Source organism: Pygocentrus nattereri, chromosome 7 (assembly GCF_015220715.1).
Source record: "Pygocentrus nattereri isolate fPygNat1 chromosome 7, fPygNat1.pri, whole genome shotgun sequence".
Classification (NCBI taxonomy): domain Eukaryota; kingdom Metazoa; phylum Chordata; class Actinopteri; order Characiformes; family Serrasalmidae; genus Pygocentrus; species Pygocentrus nattereri.
This window is the reverse complement of record NC_051217.1, coordinates 14601868-14623097: the sequence shown is the minus strand read 5'-3', so window position 1 is coordinate 14623097 and position 21230 is coordinate 14601868. Positions and strand designations below refer to the sequence as shown.

The 21230-nt window shown below is 42.3% G+C and overlaps 1 protein-coding gene across 6 annotated transcripts in view; it reads left to right on the top strand.

The window, feature by feature from the left end:
• Nucleotides 1–21230, top strand: part of tspan4a (tetraspanin 4a) — a 153028-nt gene that overhangs the window by 32071 nt on the left and 99727 nt on the right. Inside the window, exons 1-2 of one of the 6 annotated variants that reach the window (XM_017707467.2) lie at nucleotides 19317–20056; nucleotides 20254–21202. In XM_017707467.2, the coding sequence (XP_017562956.1) occupies nucleotides 20891–21202 (312 nt within the window). In that variant the 5' untranslated portion in view covers nucleotides 19317–20056; nucleotides 20254–20890. Of the gene's footprint in view, nucleotides 1–19316; nucleotides 21203–21230 lie in introns of those variants that run through there. The other 5 variants (XM_017707554.2, XM_037540062.1, XM_037540060.1 and 2 more) reach the window with 5 other exon arrangements.

The following is a 21230-nucleotide window of genomic DNA, read 5'->3' as shown; positions in this document are numbered from 1 at the left end:
GTGGGCAGTTTTATAAACAGTTTTGAAACCTTAACAGTGTGTACATACTACAGCAAACTCTATAATAGTGGTAAAATAGTGGTAAATTACTGTTGTTTTTGAGGACTATTTTGCCTTACAACACCCTGCACATACATCACTGCATTGAATCTTATCTGTAAGACAATGTGCCAGGATTTCTTTAGGCTTCTTTAAAATGGTTTCACACAAACTCTGAATGACTTTCATTTTAACCATTTTATTATGCAGAAATGTTGAAAAATCTCCTTTCATATCATTATCCTTCATTACTGAACTTTTATTTGCTCTTATTTCCAGAGTTTGTTGACACCTCTGCTGTTTCGCTGCTGCTTTAAACCCTCTGCTTCAAAGCAAAGTGCAGTTAGCACAATTTGCATGATTAGCTACACCCTTAGTAAACTGAAATGTAATTTCAAAAGCATTATTACCAACACATTTGTTTTTATAGATATGGTGAGATTGCAAGGTGTATCGCAATCACAGCATAAGGCCATATAATAGCAGTACTAATGTTTTATCCATATACAGGCCATATACACTGTGTGCACAATTATTAGGCAAGTCTTATTTTTGAGGATTATTTTTATTAATGAACAACTACAGTGCTCTCGGTTAATCCAAAATGTTAATAAACCTCAAACATGAATGTTTAAGAAAAATAAAGTGGCTTTCTTAGGAGAATATCTATATGTGCACATTTATTGGGCAACTATAATGGTTCAGAATTATTACGCAGCTAAATGAAAAACACACATTTTCCCATCTCACTTTATTTTCATCTGTTCAAGTGAGAATTATAAACAAACAACTCAAAGCTTTCCAATGAACATTTCTGAAAAAAAAAAAAAATTAGTGACCAATACAGCCACCCTTCTTTTCAGTAACAGTGATAAGCCTTCCATTCAGTCTGTCAGTTTGATCTGTTGACGATCAACTTTTTGTGCAGCAGCAACCACAGCCTCCCAGACACTGTTCAGAGAGGTGTCCTGTTTTCCTTCACTGTAAATCTCCCGTTTAAGAATTGCCCACAAGTTCTCAGTTGGGTTCAGGTCAGGTGAGGAAGGGGGCCATGTCATAAGTTTTTCATCTTTAATGCCTTTACTGGTGAGCCATGCACTGGAGTACTTGGATGCATGTGACGGAGCATTGTCCTGCATAAAAATCATTGTCTTTTTGAAAGATGCAGATTCTTCCTGTACCACTGCTTAAAGAAAGTGTCTTCTAAAAACTGGCAGTAGGCTTGGGAGTTGATTTTGAGCCCATCTTCAACCCGAAAAGGTCCAACCAGCTCATCTTTAATAATACCAGCCCATACCAGTACCCCACCTCCACCTTGCTGGCGTCTGACTCGAAGTGGAGCTCTGTGCCCGTTACTGATCCAGCCACGGGCCCGTCCATCTGGTCCGTCAAGAGTCACTCTCATTTAATCAGTCCATAAAACCTTTGGACCAGTCTAGACACTTCAGCCTATGTGTCTTGTTCAGTGGTGGTCAGGTTTCAGCCTTCCTTACCTTGGCCATGTCTCTGAGCGCTGAACATCTTGTACTTCTTGATACTCCACGTTGCAGTTCTGGAATATGACAAAACTGGAAGATAATGGGTTCCTGGTAACTTCACGCTTGATTCTTCTCAAATCCTTGGCAGTTAATTTGCGTCTTTTTTTCTCAGCACGTTTCTTGCGACCCTGTTGACTATTTGCAACAAAACGTTTGATGGTTCTGTGATCACGCCCCAATATCTTAGCAATTTCAAGAGTTCTGCATCCCTCTGAGAGACCTTTGGTAATTTTTACCTTTTCAGAGTCAGTTCAATCTCTTTTTTGGCCCATTTTGCCTAAAGAAAAAAGCTGCCTAATAATTATGCACACCTTGATAAAGGGTGTTGACCTCCTTAGGCCACACCCTTCCTCATTACGCAGATACACATCACCTGCTATGCTTAAATCCATTAAGGATTCAAGTTTATCCAGCTTGGAGTTAGAAAATATGCCTAAAAATGATAATATGGTCAAAATACTCACTTGCCTAATAATTGTGCACACAGTGTATTGTGTATAATATTTGTATATGGATGCTTCTTTTATAATATATTCATCATTTATATATCTGGACACTTGTGCTTTCTCATAAAGGCCTCTCCTAAATCTTTGCATTAGCAATCCAATTTTCAGTGAAGGCCAGTAACACTGAAAAATTAATATTCTAAAGAGATAATGACAGCACGTTCTTATTGCGTAAAGCGCCGCAGGGCAACTCGCTTTCGAAATCCAAATGGGATATTTGGCTTGAATCACCCATCACTTTCTATCTTGACCCCTTGGCTGGAGTACATGACCTCGATATGATGCCTTGCCTACAGAGGGGGTATCAGTTTTACACTCACTTATTTCTCAAAGTTGCCTCTCTGGCATGAGAGTATTTCTCTTCTTTAATGTGTGCTCAGGGAGAGATAAGAATAAATGTCTGGGACCGACTCTTGGGTAGGAATTCGAGTTTCGGCATTAACTGCGTACGGCTTGCTGAATAGAATTAAGCGAGTGTGATAAGATTCATTGAAGCGTGTGAGAATCCAGTAGTAAAATGTGGATGGAAGAGGAAGAGCAGACAAAGAGAAGGATGTGAATACAGAGCGAGAGAACGTGCTGAGAGACAAAGCGCCTCTCGTGCTAATGAAGAGGCCTGGATTAGTGTCCTTCACCGAGAGAGACTGGAGTGGCGGCTTTAACAAGGTTTGCTCCAAATGACAGAGATGAAAAGAAAAGAGGGCAAGCGGAAAGGGAGGCGTGTGTGTGTGTGTGTGTGTGTGTGTGTGTGTGTGTGTTTTGTGCGTTCATCATTCATTCATGTAAAGAAATGAATAAATAATTCTTGCTCTGCTTATGGTAAATGTCTGCGTTCCAGAATTCTTGACAAACTTATTAAGAAATCAAGACTACTACAAAATATGCAGGAATGCTTCCTTAGTGGACAATGTAATGTGTAACATGTAAATGTATGAACCATCAGAAAAGCATTGATACTTACAGGATGTATAGATCCTGAGACGTGCGTAGGACGTCAAATCCTGCACTGTCATCTGCAGCAGCGCACGGAAAAGGATCAGAGCTTGGAATGATCCCAGAGAAATGGCTAAAACATCAGTTACTTTGCTTACTTGTCATACTTTTTGTACTTTTGCATATATAAGCAGTCTGATTCTCACTGAAGTCCACTGCCAAAGAAGCTGATGTTCACTTAAACATAGTTTGGAAAAAAGTAGGCTAAGGGAGAAAATGGAAAGGAAGCAAAATTTGTAATTGCATGCAAAAAAGAGGAGTAATTTCAATCTTCCATCTGTCCATCCATTCGCCCATCCACTCAGTCACAATTTTTTTTGTTTTGTTTTGATATGGTAATGAAGGCCATGAATCAGGCGTATTTGAACCAGGTGTGCTGGATTTGATCACTTCAGCTTTACTGTACAGGGAACAACCATACATTTTAATTTTAGTCCATATTTTATATTTATTTGCTGACTTGCTGATTTGCTGAAGTCATATATATATTTTTTCCCTTCAATATGTACTTGAGCAAAAAATGAATTGTGTATTATAATGCATAGACATTTGTTCTCTACAAAAAAATGTGTTATTTGCACTTAGCAAAGAACTTATTTTCACTTGAAAATCAACAAAACGTAATTTGACCAGGGCACCCAGACTTTTGTCCACAACTGTAGGTGCATTTTGTAGGCTTACAGTTACAGATTGTAGCCTATTTGTTGTTGCACTGTTTTCTGGTCAGCGTTGGTCTGACACTCTCAGAAAACAGGTACTAAACTGAGCCTGGAGTGGGACCTCTCTTGTGACTGGGGTAGTATCTTCAAGGCTACGTCTTCAGTCTTCATAATTGTACCATATTCCACTGCAGCCACGTTTTTAAGCTTCGTTGACTGCGTGCACCGTCTTTTCTCCAGGCTTTGTATTTGATGGTTCTGTTTTAAAACATTTATATTGTTTGTACCTATTGCTTGTACCTTAGTGGGCAAAAAAAACGTCCCTCCCCACCCATATCTTTTTTTTTTTTTTTTTTTTTTTTTATGGTGGATTTTTCCATTGATGAACAATGTAGAGCAAGGTGGGGCTGATAAGGCAGTAACTATAAACAAAGGGCACCTTAATATTTCTGATAAAATGGCCAATGAGTGTAGGTTCCAGTCCCTAATAAAATGGCATGGGCATTTTCATACGGAATCCAGGGGCCAATTGCTCTGACAGTTTATTATGTGGGTGTCCACACTGCATGTAAAAGCTATCCACTTCCTGTGCTGCACGTTGAATAACATGACTCATTCATTTTGTCATATTACTCCTTATTTGAAGTGTTTTTTGTTTTTCATTTTTACTCATTTTTCCCCCACATTTAGTCATTACCAGTCCCCACCCACTAGTTTCTTCTGAGACACTGCATCTTTTCAAACTGCTGTTGACGCAGTTGTTTTCCTGCCCCCTCAAAGTGAGTTATAACAATTGTGTTTTCTCGGACTTGCAGCCATGGACGGCTGTGGTATTGCAAGGGATTGAGCTTGCATTCTAAGGGCCACTGCTAACTACTAATCAGCCCCTCCCCCTGAAAAGCCTCTGGATATGGACTCAAGTATTCATAACAAGTGAGAAAACGGCCTTAGTGTACCATGAGGATTATACAGTGACAGTTAATATCTCACTCTCTGTGCAACCCATAAATCTTTGCATAAATCTTTCATATACAGTACACTGCTACAACAAATCGCTAACTCACTGTCAAAAACATTCCCACTTCAAGGCCAATTACTTTATAGTTACATCACTTAAAGCTGACCCCATCATGAGCTTATTACAGAGAAAGCGTTTCAGGGTTAAACACGGTTAAACTCAAAGTCATGAGCATTGCTTTAAGTACAAATGTACAGATGCAAAACAGCACCCAGCATAATCAGCATGTAGATGATGCAGACATAAAGATTAACCTTTTTTTTTTTTTTTTTTTTTTTTTTTTTTTTTTTTTTTTTTTTTTTTTATAGCACTGTGGTTTAGGTCAGTGTATTTCTTCAGCTGGTATTACCAGTTGTTCCCAGCTGTGTTTCTTGATTGAGCCATTAGAGTGGCTGCAGCTCGGCTTATCCCAGGGCTGCACAATATAGTTATGTGCCAAAGTTTAGGCACCTACCCACAAGTGAACCCACATTGTGCAGACCTATATGGCTGATATAATGTGATCAATGTGCAAAGTGATGTTGCTTTAGCAGCAGGTCAAAAAGATGATGTGGTGCATCAACATGATGCACAATGAATGCAAAGCTTTTTCTTTTTGTTTTATGTGTGCTGAGTGTCCTGCTCCAGATGAGTGTTTTCTGTGTTTTGGATGCATTTTTTGGATGAATGTGCAACTACAACTGCTACCTCACCTGTCTATTGTCTATTGATTGTTTTTTTTTTTTTTTTTTTTTTTTTTTTAACCTGTCATATCTGGCCATTTTTGCAATCGGAATGGTAATCCGAATGTACTGATGTACCAAACATATTTGTTTTCACAAGAAAAAGCTCTATAGGTTACTAAAGCCTATTCTTGTTAAAGTTTTTATTTTATTTGTTTGGCCAGGCCTGACAGGCAATAAAAAAGAGGACAGGAAAGAAAGAGAAGAAGGGAGGAGAGAGAAAAAAAAAAAATAATAATAATAATAATAATAATAAATCATAATAATGATAATTAAGTAAGTAAATAAATAAATAGAAAAAAAAATAATAATAATAATAATAAAAAAGAGAGAAAAAACAAATAAAATAAGTAAATAAACAGACAACTAAATAAAAATAAATAGATAAATAAGTAAGTTAAAAAAAAAAAAAAAAAAAAAAAAAAAAGGGGAGGGGAAAAAAACAATTATACAGATATACATACATATACATATTCACATATACATATACATATATACACCCAGACATAATTCTACTATTTGCTGCTACATACATACACATGTTTACATATCTATACATATGCCTCTATACATATACACCCACCCACCACACACAATTCTACTGTTTGCAGCAATGTGTATATGTGTGTATATGCGTTCACGTGTCATGTGTCATGGAATGTGCTCAGCAATGAGGGCAAGAAGCCGCAACCATGCCCCCGTGGTCCAGAGACAGATAGGGAAGGACCCGGGGGACCCGGACCATCCACAGCCCATTAGGAACTCAGGAGACCTGAGGCCACACGCTCCGACGGCCACCGCGTGCACGCCCCAGAGGACGAAGAATGGAGGCCCCAGACAGAGCGCCCACAGACAAAGGGCAAGTGACCGGAGAGCCAGAGGCAATGAGCAGCCCACCCCCCCCGGCAGGCCAACATCCCCAGCATGAGCCGAGCATGCGGCCCCCGAGGGCCCAGGCGCCCGAGACCGGCCGACCCCCGGCAGGACCCCCCCCCCATGCCAGAAAGGCCCAAACCACCCTCAGGACACAACCGCCAAGGGAGCAGGGCAGGGACCACGCCACGATGTCCAGTCATGCACCCAGGGACCCACAGGGCACCCATACCCCGGGTGTGGGGCGGAGTCGGCAAGCAGCGGGGAGCGGTGGGGAGGGGTAACTCCTGCCCACCACCATGTACCACAGATGTCCAGGCTCAGCAAGTCATAGACCCAGGCCCAGCTGTCCACACACACATGTTCACATGCACCCACACACACCCACACCCACACTCGCACACACCAGTCACCCACTCATGCATACACACGGAACATACATGGACTCACAGTATCGGCGGGCGGACACCAGCACGGGTCAGCGGTAACCCAGGGAGGCAGCCACCCCGGCCCCGAATGACCGGCCGGTCTCCCCACCAGGCAGGGTGCACCAAACCGGTGTGAGAGGACCTGCCCACCCCCCCCCCACACACTCAATATGTGTGTGAAATGAAAAGAATGTGTGTGAGCTACAGTGCAATTAAAATTGGAGGGACAGAGGCAATGTAGTACTGAATAACAGCACACTGCCACGCTGCCCCCCAAGGCCCTCAATGTCTAATGTGTAAATAAAATTGAGGGGCAGGTAGCAGTGAGCAGATAAGTGAGGTCACATCAGCAGCGCCACCCACCATCCACTGAGTGACACCTGCCCCCCAAAGCCCTGTGTGTACTGTACTGTGTCATGAAATGTGTCATTGTAAGGGGGGAAAAAAGGGGAGGAGTGGGACATCACGCATCACAGCGAGCAGAGCCAGGTAGGTGGCCCTACTCACTGTAGCATGGGCCCCCCTCCCCCAGAACCCCCATGTGTAGTGTGATGTTTGACTGAGTGGGAGGAGGGGAAGGGTCAGGATAAGAAAGACCGAGAGGCAGAGAACTACCCCTCGGAGGAAGAGAGCCAGCTGGCGCTAGCTCACTAGGCACCCCGGTTTCCTACACCCGGCCGCGGCGCAGGGAAGGCCGGCCCAGGGCCCGAAGCGGCCAAGCCCCCAGGACACCACCGCGCTCCAGGCCGGCGCCCGCCCACACAGCTGACACAGCACAAAACATACACACCCACACGCACACAAGAGACAACAATTATCACACATACACATACTCACGGTTACAATACACATACTCACGATTACAATACAAACACACACACATACATACCAACACAAACACACTCACCCGCACAAACTTCACACACACCCATATATACGCAAACACAGTGGTCCTGGGTCCAGAACCAACCAGCCCTATGTGGTTGTCCCCCTACTTGAGTGCCCCACCCCTCCTCCCGGGAGGCATCAAGAATCCTGGAATGCCAGACAGACACCCCGGCGCGCCCCAGACCCCCATCACCCGGCGGTGCGCCCAGGGGGGCACAGACCCCTCCAGCGCAGGGAGGAGCCCAAACGGGGGACGGGCGACCCCAGGCGCCAAGGCCCCAGATCCCACACCCCGGCCCACACAGAGGAGGCCAGCCCCCCGGACGGGGCCAGCACCCACCCCCACGGGTCCCCAGGTCCCCACCCCAAGTCCGTGAGCGCACACATCCAGGCCCCCCACCATCAACAACAGGGCCCGCACACAGAAACCGCAGAGCGTCAGCCCCCATCTCCAGTCCAAGAGCCATCAGACATCCAAATCCCCCAGCCCACCCCCAGCCACCTGCTGGGTACACCACAAGACAAGACTACAGCCGGTTACCCCCATCACGTGATGGAGCTGATCAGTGGGGACCAGAGGGATTCAAATGTAGTCAATTGATTTTTAGTGGTAGCAGACATTCTTTCCAGACTAATGTGGTCTAGAAGTAGGTTTCTGTAGTGAGTTATACATAAATCATTTTTTGATTTCCACTTCATGAGGATAGTTTTCTTGGCGATGCATAAGGCAGTAAGAACTATAGGTGATATATTCGTTTCTATGTTTAATTCACTTATATCACCTAAAATGCACAGTTTTGGTGAGGCTTGGATATCACAATGGAACCATGTGGATAAGTCTTCACATATTGTCTGCCAAAATCTCTGAACTGGCATGCAAGACCATATAGCATGCATATAATTTTCAATATAATTACCTGTGCAGTTAGTGCATATATTTGTTTCTCTGAGGCCCATTTGGAACATTCTGTGCCCTGTATAATGTATTCTATGGAGAGTTTTGTATTGTATAAGTTGTAAATTTGGATTTTTAGTCATTTTAAAAGTATTTAGACATATCTGTGTCCAGAAATTTTCATCCGGGATGATGGAAAGATCTCTCTCCCATTTTGTAATTGGAAGGGATATTGAATCATTAATTTTTAATAATAATTTGTATATTTTTGATAACAGTTTAGGGGTATAGAGGTTTAGAAAGTCTGTTATCCACACAGGGATTTCTAGATTTAGATTACTTAGATTAAATCTTGCCTGTATGATGGACCTCAATTGGTGATATTCCAGAAATTTGCTACTGCTAATTTCATATTTTAAAATAAGATCTTCAAATGAAATAAAGGTCCCATCATGAATAACATGTTCTAAATTATTTATTCCTTTTTCTTGCCATTCTGAAAAATTCAGTACTGTCTTTTTCCGACATATATCGGGATTGTTCCAAATGGGTGTTAATTTACAAGGGATTAGTGAAGACTTAGCCATCTTTAAGAATTCCCACCAGGCTATCAGGGTGGTGCTTATTGTAAGGCTTTTAAAGCAATTGTAATGTTTAATGCTGGAGCTAATGAGAGGTAAGTCAGATATTTTCAATTTCCCACAGAGTGTTTGTTCCAGATCCAGCCATGGGCTGTCTGAGCGGTTTGATTTCATCCACCTTGAAACATACTGTAGTCTATTGGCTAAAAAATAGTGATAAAAATTTGGTAGTTCTAGACCACCGCTGCATTTTAGCTTTTGTAAAGTCTTCAAGCTTATTCTAGATGTTTTACTTTTCCATAAAAATTTAGAAATATATGAGTCTAGCGACTTAAACCAAGCAATAGAAGGTTTATTAGGGATCATTAAGAACAGATAATTTACTTTAGGCAGAATCATCATTTTTATTGTGGCAACTCTCCCCATGAGAGATATAGGTAGAGAGTTCCAACGTGTGAGATCGTCCTCTATTGTTTTTAGTAAAGGAATATGGTTCAGTCGTACCAGATCTAACAGCCTGGGAGAAAAATTTATACCTAGATATCTAATGTTGCCCGACTGTAGTGATGTAGGTATGATGTTCTGAAATTTACAATTCAGAGGCAAAACTGTTGATTTACTCCAATTAATGGAGTAATCTGATACAGATGAGAACTTATCTATAAGTGTGATTGTCTTTAGAAGAGCGGTTTGTGAGTTCCCGAGGAAAAGTAATACATCATCAGCATAAAGGCTTATTTTATGGTCTGTATTTTCTGTTTGGATTCCTTTGATGTTTACATTCTGTCTGATTTTTGCTGCTAGTGGCTCAATGAAGATGATAAACATTGAGGGAGAGAGTGGGCAACCTTGTCTAGTTCCCCTCTGCAGACTGAAGCTTTGTGAAATAAGATCATTTGTCCTAACCCGTGCATTTGGAGAGCTGTATAATGTTTCGATCCAGTTTATAAAGGATGGGCCAAATCCAAATTTATGTAGAACTGCTAACAAAAATTTCCAATTTACCCTGTCAAATGCTTTCTCTGCATCTAAAGAGACTACTATTTTTTCTAATTTGTTAATGGAACAGTAATCTATTATATTTATTAGTCGGCGTGTGTTATCGGCTGAGTGCCGGCCCTTGATAAAACCTGTTTGGTCCGAATGTATAATATATGGAGTGATTTTTTCTAATCTTCTTGCGAGAACTTTGCAAATAATTTTAAGGTCTACATTAATAAGAGAGATTGGGCGATAGCTAGATGGAAGTGTTGGGTCTTTGCCTGGTTTAAGAAGCAGGCTAATGTTGGCAGAGTTCATGTTTGGGGAGATTGTGTGGTTATTCTTGATTTGAGTCACCATTCTGAAAAAAGTAGGTTCTAACACAGGCCAAAATTCTTTATAGAATTCTGCTGGGAACCCGTCTGGGCCTGGGGCTTTATTATTTGGAAGGTGCTGTATTGCCTTATAGAATTCAGATGATGAAAACGGTGAATCAAGAGTTGTAATCTGATCCTCATTTAATTTAGGTAGATTTATATCATTAAGAAATTCTTCAATTTCAGCATCAGATGGATTAATCTGTGATGAGTATAAGGCTTCATAAAAGTCTTTAAAGGAGTTATTTATTTGTTGTGGGTCATGAGTAATATTACCGACCGAGTCTTTAATAGAGTGAATAGCTGTTTTTTCTTTATTCAGTTTTAACTGATTGGCCAGGAATTTTCCAGATTTATTTCCATGTTCAAAGTTTTCCAGACGCAACCTCTGCAACATAAATTGTGTCTTCTTATCAAGTATTTCATTTAATTCCAATTTAAGTTTCCTCAGGCTGTTAATTATATTTTCTTGTGGTGATGCAGCATAGGCATTTTCTAAAGATTTAATTTTCTGTTCCAATTCTAATATAAGTGTTTTTTCTTTATTTTTCTTATGTGCGCAGTAAGAAATTATTTTACCCCGCATTACTGCCTTTCCTGCTTCCCATAGAACACATGGCGATATTTCCGGCAGATTATTTTGTTCTAAGTATATAGCCCACTCTCGTTTAAAATAATTAATGAAATCTTGTTCTTTAAGTAATGATGTATTAAATCTCCAGTTCCTAGTTGGTGGTGTAACTCGTTTCTGTGTCAGAGACACAGATACAGGTGCGTGATCACTAATAGTGATCGGATGTATCTGAGTGTCTGTGATTTCCGTCATCATGGAGCTACTGACTAAAAAGTAATCCAAGCGGGAGTGGGAGTGATGTACTTGTGAGAAAAAACTATAATCTCTCAGAGTGGGGTGATGTGAGCGCCAAGCATCGCAAAGACCAAAATCCTTCATGTATTGTTTAAGAATGTCTGCAGACTGCCAGTTTCTTTGACTCACTGCTGTACTAAGCCTGTCAATCTCTGCATTAAGTACCAGGTTGAAGTCCCCTCCTATTACAATTGTGGTATCAGAGTGATCAGCAAGTGAGGTGAAGAAGGTATGAAAGAAGGAGGGATCATCAACATTTGGTCCATATATACTGGCAATACATAAATCTATATTCTGAATAGATAGATTAAGTATTATAAATCTGCCTTCGGGGTCTGACATCGTGTTTCTAATAGAGAAGTTTATCCTTTTGTTAATTAATATAGCTACACCTCTTTGTTTAGAGTTGTAACAGGCTGAGTACATATGAGGAAACTGTGAAGAGGAGAGTGTGTGTGCAGATGTTCTGGACACATGTGTCTCCTGTAGGAACACAATGTCAGCCTGCAAGTCGTTTAATCGGTTAATAATTTTCACCTTCTTCTCCCTTGAACCAACTCCACGCACATTCCATGAAACAAACCTCAGTGTGCTCATATTGAAATTAATCGAGAAAGTGTTGCGTGCTCACTGAAGATGTGTGTGTGTGTGTGGATGTGTGTGTGAGTGTACATTGCATGTTATGTGTCCTGTATAGCATTGTGTGTGTTGTGTAGCAAACATGTTGGATGCAGAAAGAAAAGAAAAGGAAAGGGTGCTCCAAAGTGACAAATATAGCAAAAGAATGAGGGGAAGAGAAAGAAAAAAAAAAAAAAAAAGAGAAAGAAAAAAAAAATAAATAAATAAATAAAAATAAAAATAATAATTACTTAACATAAAGTCCACTATGCTGTCTAAACCGGCATTAATTGTTATATATAGACATGTAAAAAAAGAAAAAAAAACAAAACAAAGAAGATGGAGAAAAAAGGCGTTTGTATACACAGGTCACCTGATCAGTATAGCCATGGCGTGGTTTCCTGGTCGCGATAGAGCTGTCCGTTTATATAGAGTTTGTCCACCGCAATGATAGCTCGTGAACCTTCTTGAATATGTTTTTTCCGGAGAGGGAACAGGATTTTGCGTCGCTCCAGGATCTCTTTAGGAAACTGATCGTTGACGCTGAAGTCCGTTCCTCTCAGCTCCCGTCCGCGGCTCTTCACCAGCTCTTTCTGCTTGAAACGTTCGAATTTGGCTACGATTGGTCTGGGTCTGTGTGCCCCGGGTCGCTTAGCTCCTATACGGTGAACACGATCGAAGTTGATGGTTTTAACAGTGTCTTCCGGGAGCTTCAGGTAGGATTGCAAGAACTCTTTCACTGTCGTTTCCGGGTTTTCCTCCGATTTCTCCGGTAGACCCGAAAACACGAGGTTGTCCCTCATGCTGCGGGCCTGGAGCTCGGTGACGGTTTCCCTGATTTTTTTATTCTCCTCCGAGAGCCGGGTCATTCCCTTGGTGAGGAAATTCACCGACTCTCTGAGAGCGGCGTTCTCCACAGCAAGTGCTTCCACCTGCTGTTGGCTGAACTCTACCGACTCCCGGAGAGCCTGAAACTCCTTGTGAAGAATTTCCAAAATGGAGAGGCGAGCGTCGAAACTGGACAGCTTCTTATCGATGGACTCCAAAATGTCCGCCACTTCGCTGGACTGAGAAGAAGCCCCTGGTGAATCTTCTGGGCGACTCCTCTTGGTGGATGGAGCTCCTTTGTTGCTGGACGGAGTGTTGGTTGGTTTTCCCATTACGACTCGGTCGAAACACTCGTCGATGTAAGCTTGCAGACTGTCCAGATCTTCTTCACCGTCCTCCAGTGTACTTCCGGTAGTGAGTAGTTTATTAATATAAATTTTATAGCTTTTAAAGTTGTTTTATAACTGTGTTGGCTAAGAAAACTAATCCATGTGGTTTATAGATTACTGACTTGCTGCCTTGCTCAATATTGCCGAGGTTCGCGTTGAAGTCTGCGTTACTACAGCATAGCGTCTTCCTGTCTCTTCCTCTTCATAAAGATTAACCTTAATCCATGAAAGGCATTCATTAATCACTGCAGTCTATGTATGGTAGGATGCCTAATTGCTTTCTCCCAGACACCGATGAGCTGACAAATCAATTCTTATTTTCTCAGTGTTCTCCACATGCTCCGCAGCTACCGGTGTGAGATTTTACTAAGTGATGAAGGACGTTTGGCTTTTGTGCGTAGTGCGGCAAGTTTAGATATGGCCCATGTAGACGGTTGTGATAAATGTGCGCTGTGGGGATGCAGAAATTTTATTTTTATGTTCAACATTATCATGCAGAAGCAGTGCTTGTTCCCCCATTTTAAATCCCAGGTGTTTATGTTGGAGATAGAATTTTAAGTGGGCCAAAGTCCCAAAGCACACACACTCCAACACCTGCTCATATCTGCTGCATTCTTCTATCAAAGTTGCTTGGACCCCTGAGCCACCTGTAATTCTCACCCACTGTGAATAACACAGACTGCTTTGATTGCCTCATCACAAGTGTGAGATTAAAAATGAATCACACATTATTAAAAAAAAAGTAAAACAATAACCAGCACACAGGCACACATCCCCACATCCACTTGAGTTGCTGCTTAACAGTTTAACCCTTTAGAACAGTTGACTGTAACTTGTAGATATATGAGACCAGTATCAAATGATGTAGAGCACTGTGGAAAAGTCAGAGACCACCTCTCATTTGCTTAATTTTCAGTCAGAATGACCAGTAAGTACATGTGATTCATTTAGATTCATATATTACTGAGGAGATTAGATATAAGTTAATCCAGTTTCCAAAACAACATTTTAAAAAAATGGTCAGACTCTTAATTTAATGGTCCTCATTAGATAATCTACAGATACTTCAGTTCTTTACAACCATTCTGGTGATACTCATTTGACTATCAGCAGTATTGGGGTGAGGGTTGGCTAAGGAGTAGGTGTAGGTTTTGTATTGACCTTAAGGTTAGGCTTAGATTTAGTAGAATCTGTCACACTCAACTTCAGGTTCAGTTGCATTTAATAAATATTTAGCTGAAAGATAAAGACAGACCGAACATCTACAAACCATCTACAGTGAACTGTTGATATAAAGTGCTACCAAAATGTTCAAATATATAGTGAAAATGGGCCTCTTAACAAACGTGCACCTGTTACCATCACATTAAGAGTATGTAAAGCTTTCATCTTTGAGAGAAAATAAAAAGTCCAGCTCCACTTTTGCTTTCAATCTTAAAAAATCCACAGGTGTTTCTGTCCATCCTTCCACTGTGAGAAGAACTCAATGCTATGGGTCTGAAAGGGTGTGTAGCTGTCAAGAAGCCATTTCTGTGAAAAAGTAAACTGAACATCAGAGATGTAGCTCAAGGTTTTATGGACTAACATATTTGAATATGCAATTAGGATTACTTGGATGGTAAGAAGCTGAAAGTATAATCAACTTTTAAGACTGAACTTTGGAGGTGTGGAAAAATATCCCTGCAGATTTCTCTTAAAGAAAGCAAGTCTCCCAAAAAGAATGGTAGCTGTAACAAAGAGTGTGGACACACTGAGGTCCAATCTCATTTCTTATTTTTACCCCTACCTCTTGTTTTCAAGTGTCACCTTGCCCCTTAGAACTGAGTAACATGGGGTAGTGGTTAAAATCTTTGCTTACTGTATGGGACACTCTCAAATATAAAGAACATTACTTCATTAACAGGCTACTAGTGGTGCTCTGTAGGCAACCCTACCAGCCTGCCTTGGCAGAGGAGCTGTAAACTTCAGCAACCTCACTGCTGGTCTCCAGCTATTCTCCAACTTCTTTTTTACTTTGTCTGAAAATGGTGTAGCAGTTCTGATGCCTGAGGCACCAGAACTCCATTTAAGATGGAGTGGGAAATTTAGTTAGCTAGCTACTGAGACATCTACCTGCTCAGAAGACTGAGGTTGTTTGGTGTGCAGGGGCGACTCCTGAGAACCTTCTTTGATGACATTATGGCATAAGCCATCTTCTTTAAAGTGGTCTGCTGGAGTTACAGTATCTCAACCGCAGACAGGAAGAAACTTGACAAACTCATTAAGAGGGCCAACTCTGTCCTGGGTAGCCCCATAGACCCAATGCAGACAGTGGGACACAGGAGGATGTAAACCAGACTAGCATCCATGCTGGAGAACAGCTCCTACCCTATGCATGAGAGCTTCTTCAGTGACTGGCTGCTTCACCCCAAGTGTGTGAAGGAGTGTTTCGCAGGTCCTTCCTTCCTGCTGCTGTTAGAGTGCACAACCAGCACTGCTCCCAGTAAACACCCCCCCCCCCCCCACCCCCCCCGACCTCACACCTACAGAACATACTGTGATTTTATCACCTTTTCTTGTGTGCAATATAATCAACACTCCATGTGCAATATATTGTTAAATATCTCTATAGTGTAAATACTCTTTGTATTTATAATTGTTTATATTATCCTCACCTCCCCATGTGTGATATAAAACAGTACCTCATTTGCAATACTCCATGTGATTTTCAGTCAAAATATCCTTACAATGTAAATATCTTAGCTTTTTTATTTACACTGCTCAAAAAATAAAGGGAACACTCAAATAACACATCCTAGATCTGAATGAATGAAATATTCTCATTAAATACTTTGTTCTGTACAAAGTTGAATGTGCGGACAACAAAATCACACAAAAATCATCAATGGAAATCAAATTTATTAATGGAGGCCTGGATTTGGAGTCACACACAAAATTAAAGTGGAAAAACACACTACAGGCTGATCCAACTTGATGTAATGTCCTTAAAACAAGTCAAAATTAGGCACAGTATTGTGTGTGGCATCCACGTGCCTGTATGACACTACAACGCCTGGGCATGCTCCTGATGAGGTGAAGGATGGTCTCCTGAGGGATCTCCTCCCAGACCTGGACTAAAGCATCCGCCAACTCTTGGACAGTCTGTTGTGCAACATGGCGTTGGTGGATGGAGCGAGACATGATATCCCAGATGTGCTCAGTCAGATTCAGGTCTGGGGAACGGGCGGGCCAGTCCATAGCTTCAATGCCTTCATCTTGCAGGAACTGCTGACACACTCCAGCCACATGAGGTCTAGCATTGTCCTGCATTAGGAGGAACCCAGGGCCAACCGCACCAGCATATGGTCTCACAAGGGGTCTGAGGATCTCATCTCGGTACCTAATGGCAGTCAGGCTACCTCTGGCGAGCACATGGAGGGCTGTGCGGCCCTCCAAAGAAATGCCACCCCACACCATTACTGACCCACTGCCAAACCGGCCATGCTGAAAGATGTTGCAGGCAGCAGATCACTCTCCACAGCGTCTCCAGACTCTGTCACGTCTGTCACATGTGCTCAGTGTGAACCTGCTTTCATCTGTGAAGAGCACAGGGCGCCAGTGGCGAATTTGCCAATCCTGGTGTTCTCTGGCAAATGCCAAACGTCCTGCACGGTGTTGGGCTGTGAGCACAACCCCCATCTGTGGACGTCGGGCCCTCATACCATCCTCATGGAATCGGTTTCTAACCATTTGTGTAGACACATGCACATTTGTGGCCTGCTGGAGGTCATTTTGCAGGGCTCTGGCAGTGCTCCTCCTGTTCCTCCTTGCACAAGGAGGTAGCGGTCCTGCTGCTGGGTTGTTGCCCTCCTATGGCCTCCTCCCCATCTACTGATGTACTGGCCTGTCTCCTGGTAGTGCTTCCAGCCTCTGGACACTACGCTGACAGACACAGCAAACCTTCTTGCCACAGCTTGCATTGATGTGCCATCCTGGATGAGCTGCACTACCTGAGCCACTTGTGTGGGTTGTAGAGTCCGTCTCATGCTACCACGAGTGTGAAAGTACCACCAACATTCAAAAGTGACCAAAACATCAGCCAGAAAGCAGAAAGGTACGGAGAAGTGGTCTGTGGTCCCCACCTGCAGTGTGTCTTGCTAATTGCCAATCATTTCCACCTGTTTGATTTCCTCAGAGTTATATTGTGTTGCCTTTATTTTTTTGAGCAGTGTATTTATAATTATTTATTTTTGTTATTTTTTGTGAAGCATAGAGTTTATATTTTTTATCTTAATTTTTATTTAGTTCTAATATACATTGTCTATATAGTAACAAGGAAAAAAAACTTGTTACGTACTTAACAAAGTTAATTACTTGCTTTTTAATTATTTTCTTGTTACTTCTCTTTTTCTTGAGTACAGTGCTGTCCTTTGCTGCTGTTACATTGAGAATTTCCTTGTGGGAGTAATAAAGGATTATTTTAGCTTAACTTATTAGTATACTACTAGTGATTTTTTATGAAGAAAAGGACCATACCACATTGAAATGACATTAAACACACAATGTATATTAAGTTGACAGTGTTTATCTTTTTTTTAAGAAAATGTTTACATTTGTGTTTTACATCTTGCTAGTTTTTTTTCTTTTTTTCACATAACACTCTGTTCAGACTCTCTACCTCTTTATCTCAACAAAAATCCGGACACCCTGCCCCATGGAAGAGTAGGGCATAGTGATAGGAACAAGGGGTAAAATGGGATTGGGCCTAAGTACTGAAAGTTTTGATACTGTATTTAGTTGTTGGCGTTTCTATGTTATTTTCTGTTAAATATATTTCCTGATTTTTTTTCTGACACTGAAAATGAATGGATAAACTTAATGGCCATTTTGGAAATTAAACTGGAAATAAAATAAAATAAATGAAAGGTGGTCTCTGACATTTACACTGCACTGTACAAATTTTCAATGTTTAAAACACCAATTATTTGCAAATGCTTATCAAATTGTGAAGTCGGTTCTGTCAGTAGGCGCTGTAGTTCTTACTGGTGATGTGTCTAGCTGTACAGAGCCACATCACACTCCTGCTATTTCTCAAGTGTCTTCAGCCTTGTCATCACAGCAGTCAAAAAGTGTTTGTAGTATTTCAGCACACACCTTGAAGAAAATCTTGTTTTTTTTAAGTTTGATGTTAAATATTTAAAAGACATGCTGGAATTTGTTAGTCACAGCAGTGCGGGAGAGTCTCTAAAGCTAATTGGATCTCCTGGTTGGTATATTTTAACTCTAACTACAAACAATTACAATAAAGAAAGAAACAACAGTAAAAAGGAAATGTAGCAAGAACACTTTGCTGGACAGCTCATCTTCCTTAGTTTAATGTGGAATATGACGCATGTTGATATCTTAAATGGTTGTATATATTGTGAACATGTTGGAGACGGCACGTTCTGTCTGAAAGGGTTGAGCAGCCTGATTGCAGAGATGGTGAGCGATGAGATACCAGCACTGGGAAATCAGACCGTCACACACTAATGCAAAAGCACACACACATGTGCTCTTGCATTCGAGACAGGTTTTGCAAACAAGCCGTCTCGTCATTGCAGTTATCAAATTAAGCTTCCAGCAGACCTGCAATGGGACTGAAGCAAGAAGCTTTCTCTGCTGCTTAATGTAATTTTTTATAAGCCCTTCCCGGAATATGGGCTGTGCTCCAGGAGCCGGCTGAGATTTCCATTCAGGGGCTCATGATTGTGATCTGACATGTAAATTGCTGGCTGCATTAGTGCCTTTACGTGTGCTAATGGAGAGCTGGATGTGTGCATAGATGCATGCATGGAACATGAAATGAAAGAAGGGAATGAAGAAGAGAAAACAGGCAGCTGTGGTGGAGAAGAGCTATGCTGCATCGACTGGTGTAATAACCAGCTCAGTCCCTTTGTAGCAGAGCTTGAGAGAGAGAGAGAAAGAGAGAGAGAGCCCATGTTAGAGGACATTGGAGCTGAGGCTGTTGGTTGGCTAATCTCTGAGGGGGCGGAGCTTTTTTCCTGAATGATTTGTGAGACACCCCACCCTGTAAGGACTTGGGGACAGTTACCAATAAGGCAGGGGGAGGGTGGAAGAGAAGGAGGTTGTGTGCACGAAGCGTGTGTCAGAGTGGGTGTACGAAAGAGAGAGAGCGAGAGGGAAAGAAGGAGGGGGAAGACAGAGAAAGAGAGAGAGAGAGGGAGAGAGAGAGAGAGAGAGAGAGAGAATGAGGGAGCTCCAGGCACTCTGAGTGGACTCCGGCTCCAGCATTGCTGCTGCGGTCTTTCTGGCTTCCTCTGAGGAATACAGTCCAGCTTTCTGCTTTGGCCACCTCTCCATCCTTTCATACCTGGACGCAGGGATGCACATAAATGCACCAGATGAAAGGAGGGGAAAAGAATAGCAGGGCAGAGCCAGGGAAGAACTTGGCACTTGATTCCGTGACTGGGACATCTGGATGTGCGTTTTTTTGCAGAGGCAGAAAGAAAGGCAAAGTGGAAGGATAAAGAAGAGGCAGGAATAAAAGGCTAGGGGTTAAGGGAAGGTTAAGACAGCCAATAGGTTTAAAAGCAGAAAAAGGAAAGAAGGAAAGAAAGAAAGTGCGAGGCAAAAGTGGTTCATCATCACCAGCTGCAGAAATAAAAATAAGCACAGGAGACAGGTGGAGAGCAGCAAGGAAAGAAAGAGCAGGAGGAAAAGAAGACGAGAAGACGGTCCACATGGCCAAGGGACAGCAGAGCCTGTAGACTAGAATTTTTTGCCTGCTGCATTCAAGTCTGCTTGGCTCGGATGCTTCCATTCATCTGTCCACTCATCTGTCCATCTGTCCATTCACGCTGCCTGTTAACTTTGGTTGGTATGAGAAAATCATCACAAAGCTTTTGGTCTCAGTGCATGTGTGATTTTGTCCTGCCAAAAGCTGGGGTATAGATGCATGGATGCCTGCATGTCTATATGAGAAAGGCTTAGCAGACAGCATGCACTTTAACTAACTTGCAGGCTTTCTGGGTTTTCCTTTTGGGTAATCTGCTTGCATACCTGTCTCCCAGCTCCCATTGCGAGGCTCCTTTCAGTCTGCAGCCAAAGTGACAACTGACTGACAAGATTTACGACCGTTGGAGTGCTTGAGCTGGTGCCGAATTGAAGCCTTAGTGCCAATTTGGAGTACTAAGGATTAGAAAGTGAAGGTGAGAAATGGATTAGAGATCACCTGAGATTTAAGAGGTGTGGTTGGACCTCAGCTGGACCTGCCTGGTGCTGAAGCTTGTGATATGATTTTGAACTTACCTTCAATGCGAGGAGCTTTGGCCTGCTGAAGTTCGTTGAATCATGTAAACTTTTTTGTCCAAAAGACAGACATTATCTTGGCCAACTGAGGACAAAGGGATTGTTTTGCCATATATTTTCTTTTTTGCGTTAACACTTCTTTCCTTTAATGTATGGAGCTTTGGTGTGTTTGGCTCTAGGACCATTTTAAAACCTTCTGAAGTTCTTTAAATTATGTAAACTCATTTTGTCATAAAGACACAAGCAATCATGGCCCACTAAGGACAAAGGGATTGTTTTTCATCACGTCTTTCTTGTGCGTCCAAATTTTTTCTCTTAAATTGGTGCCAAAACTTTGCAGAAGTGGGGATCATTTGGCCCCTGGGGGCCCCGGTGCCCGCACCGGCCCCCAACCCCAAGATGCGGCGCTCGAGTACAGATGAGACTCCGTACCGGCGCAGTCCATCTCTGGACAGCAAGGCAGGTTCACCCCCGCTACGCTACAGCGGCGAGTATGAGTACCGCAGCGCACCATTTGGCTTTGGCTTCCGCACCGCGCCGGGCACTCAGACGGCCAAAGCTGGCTATGCCACAGCGCAAGGCAGGAAGTATGTAGTGTTTTACCTGGACCTCTCCTTCATCTTCCTCCTAGAGCTGCGCCGCTGCAGGATGGCTGAGGGCTGCATGAGGGCCCTGCGCTACTCCATGGTCTTCTTCAACCTGCTCTTCTGGGTGAGTGTAAAAAAATCCATTACTTTTT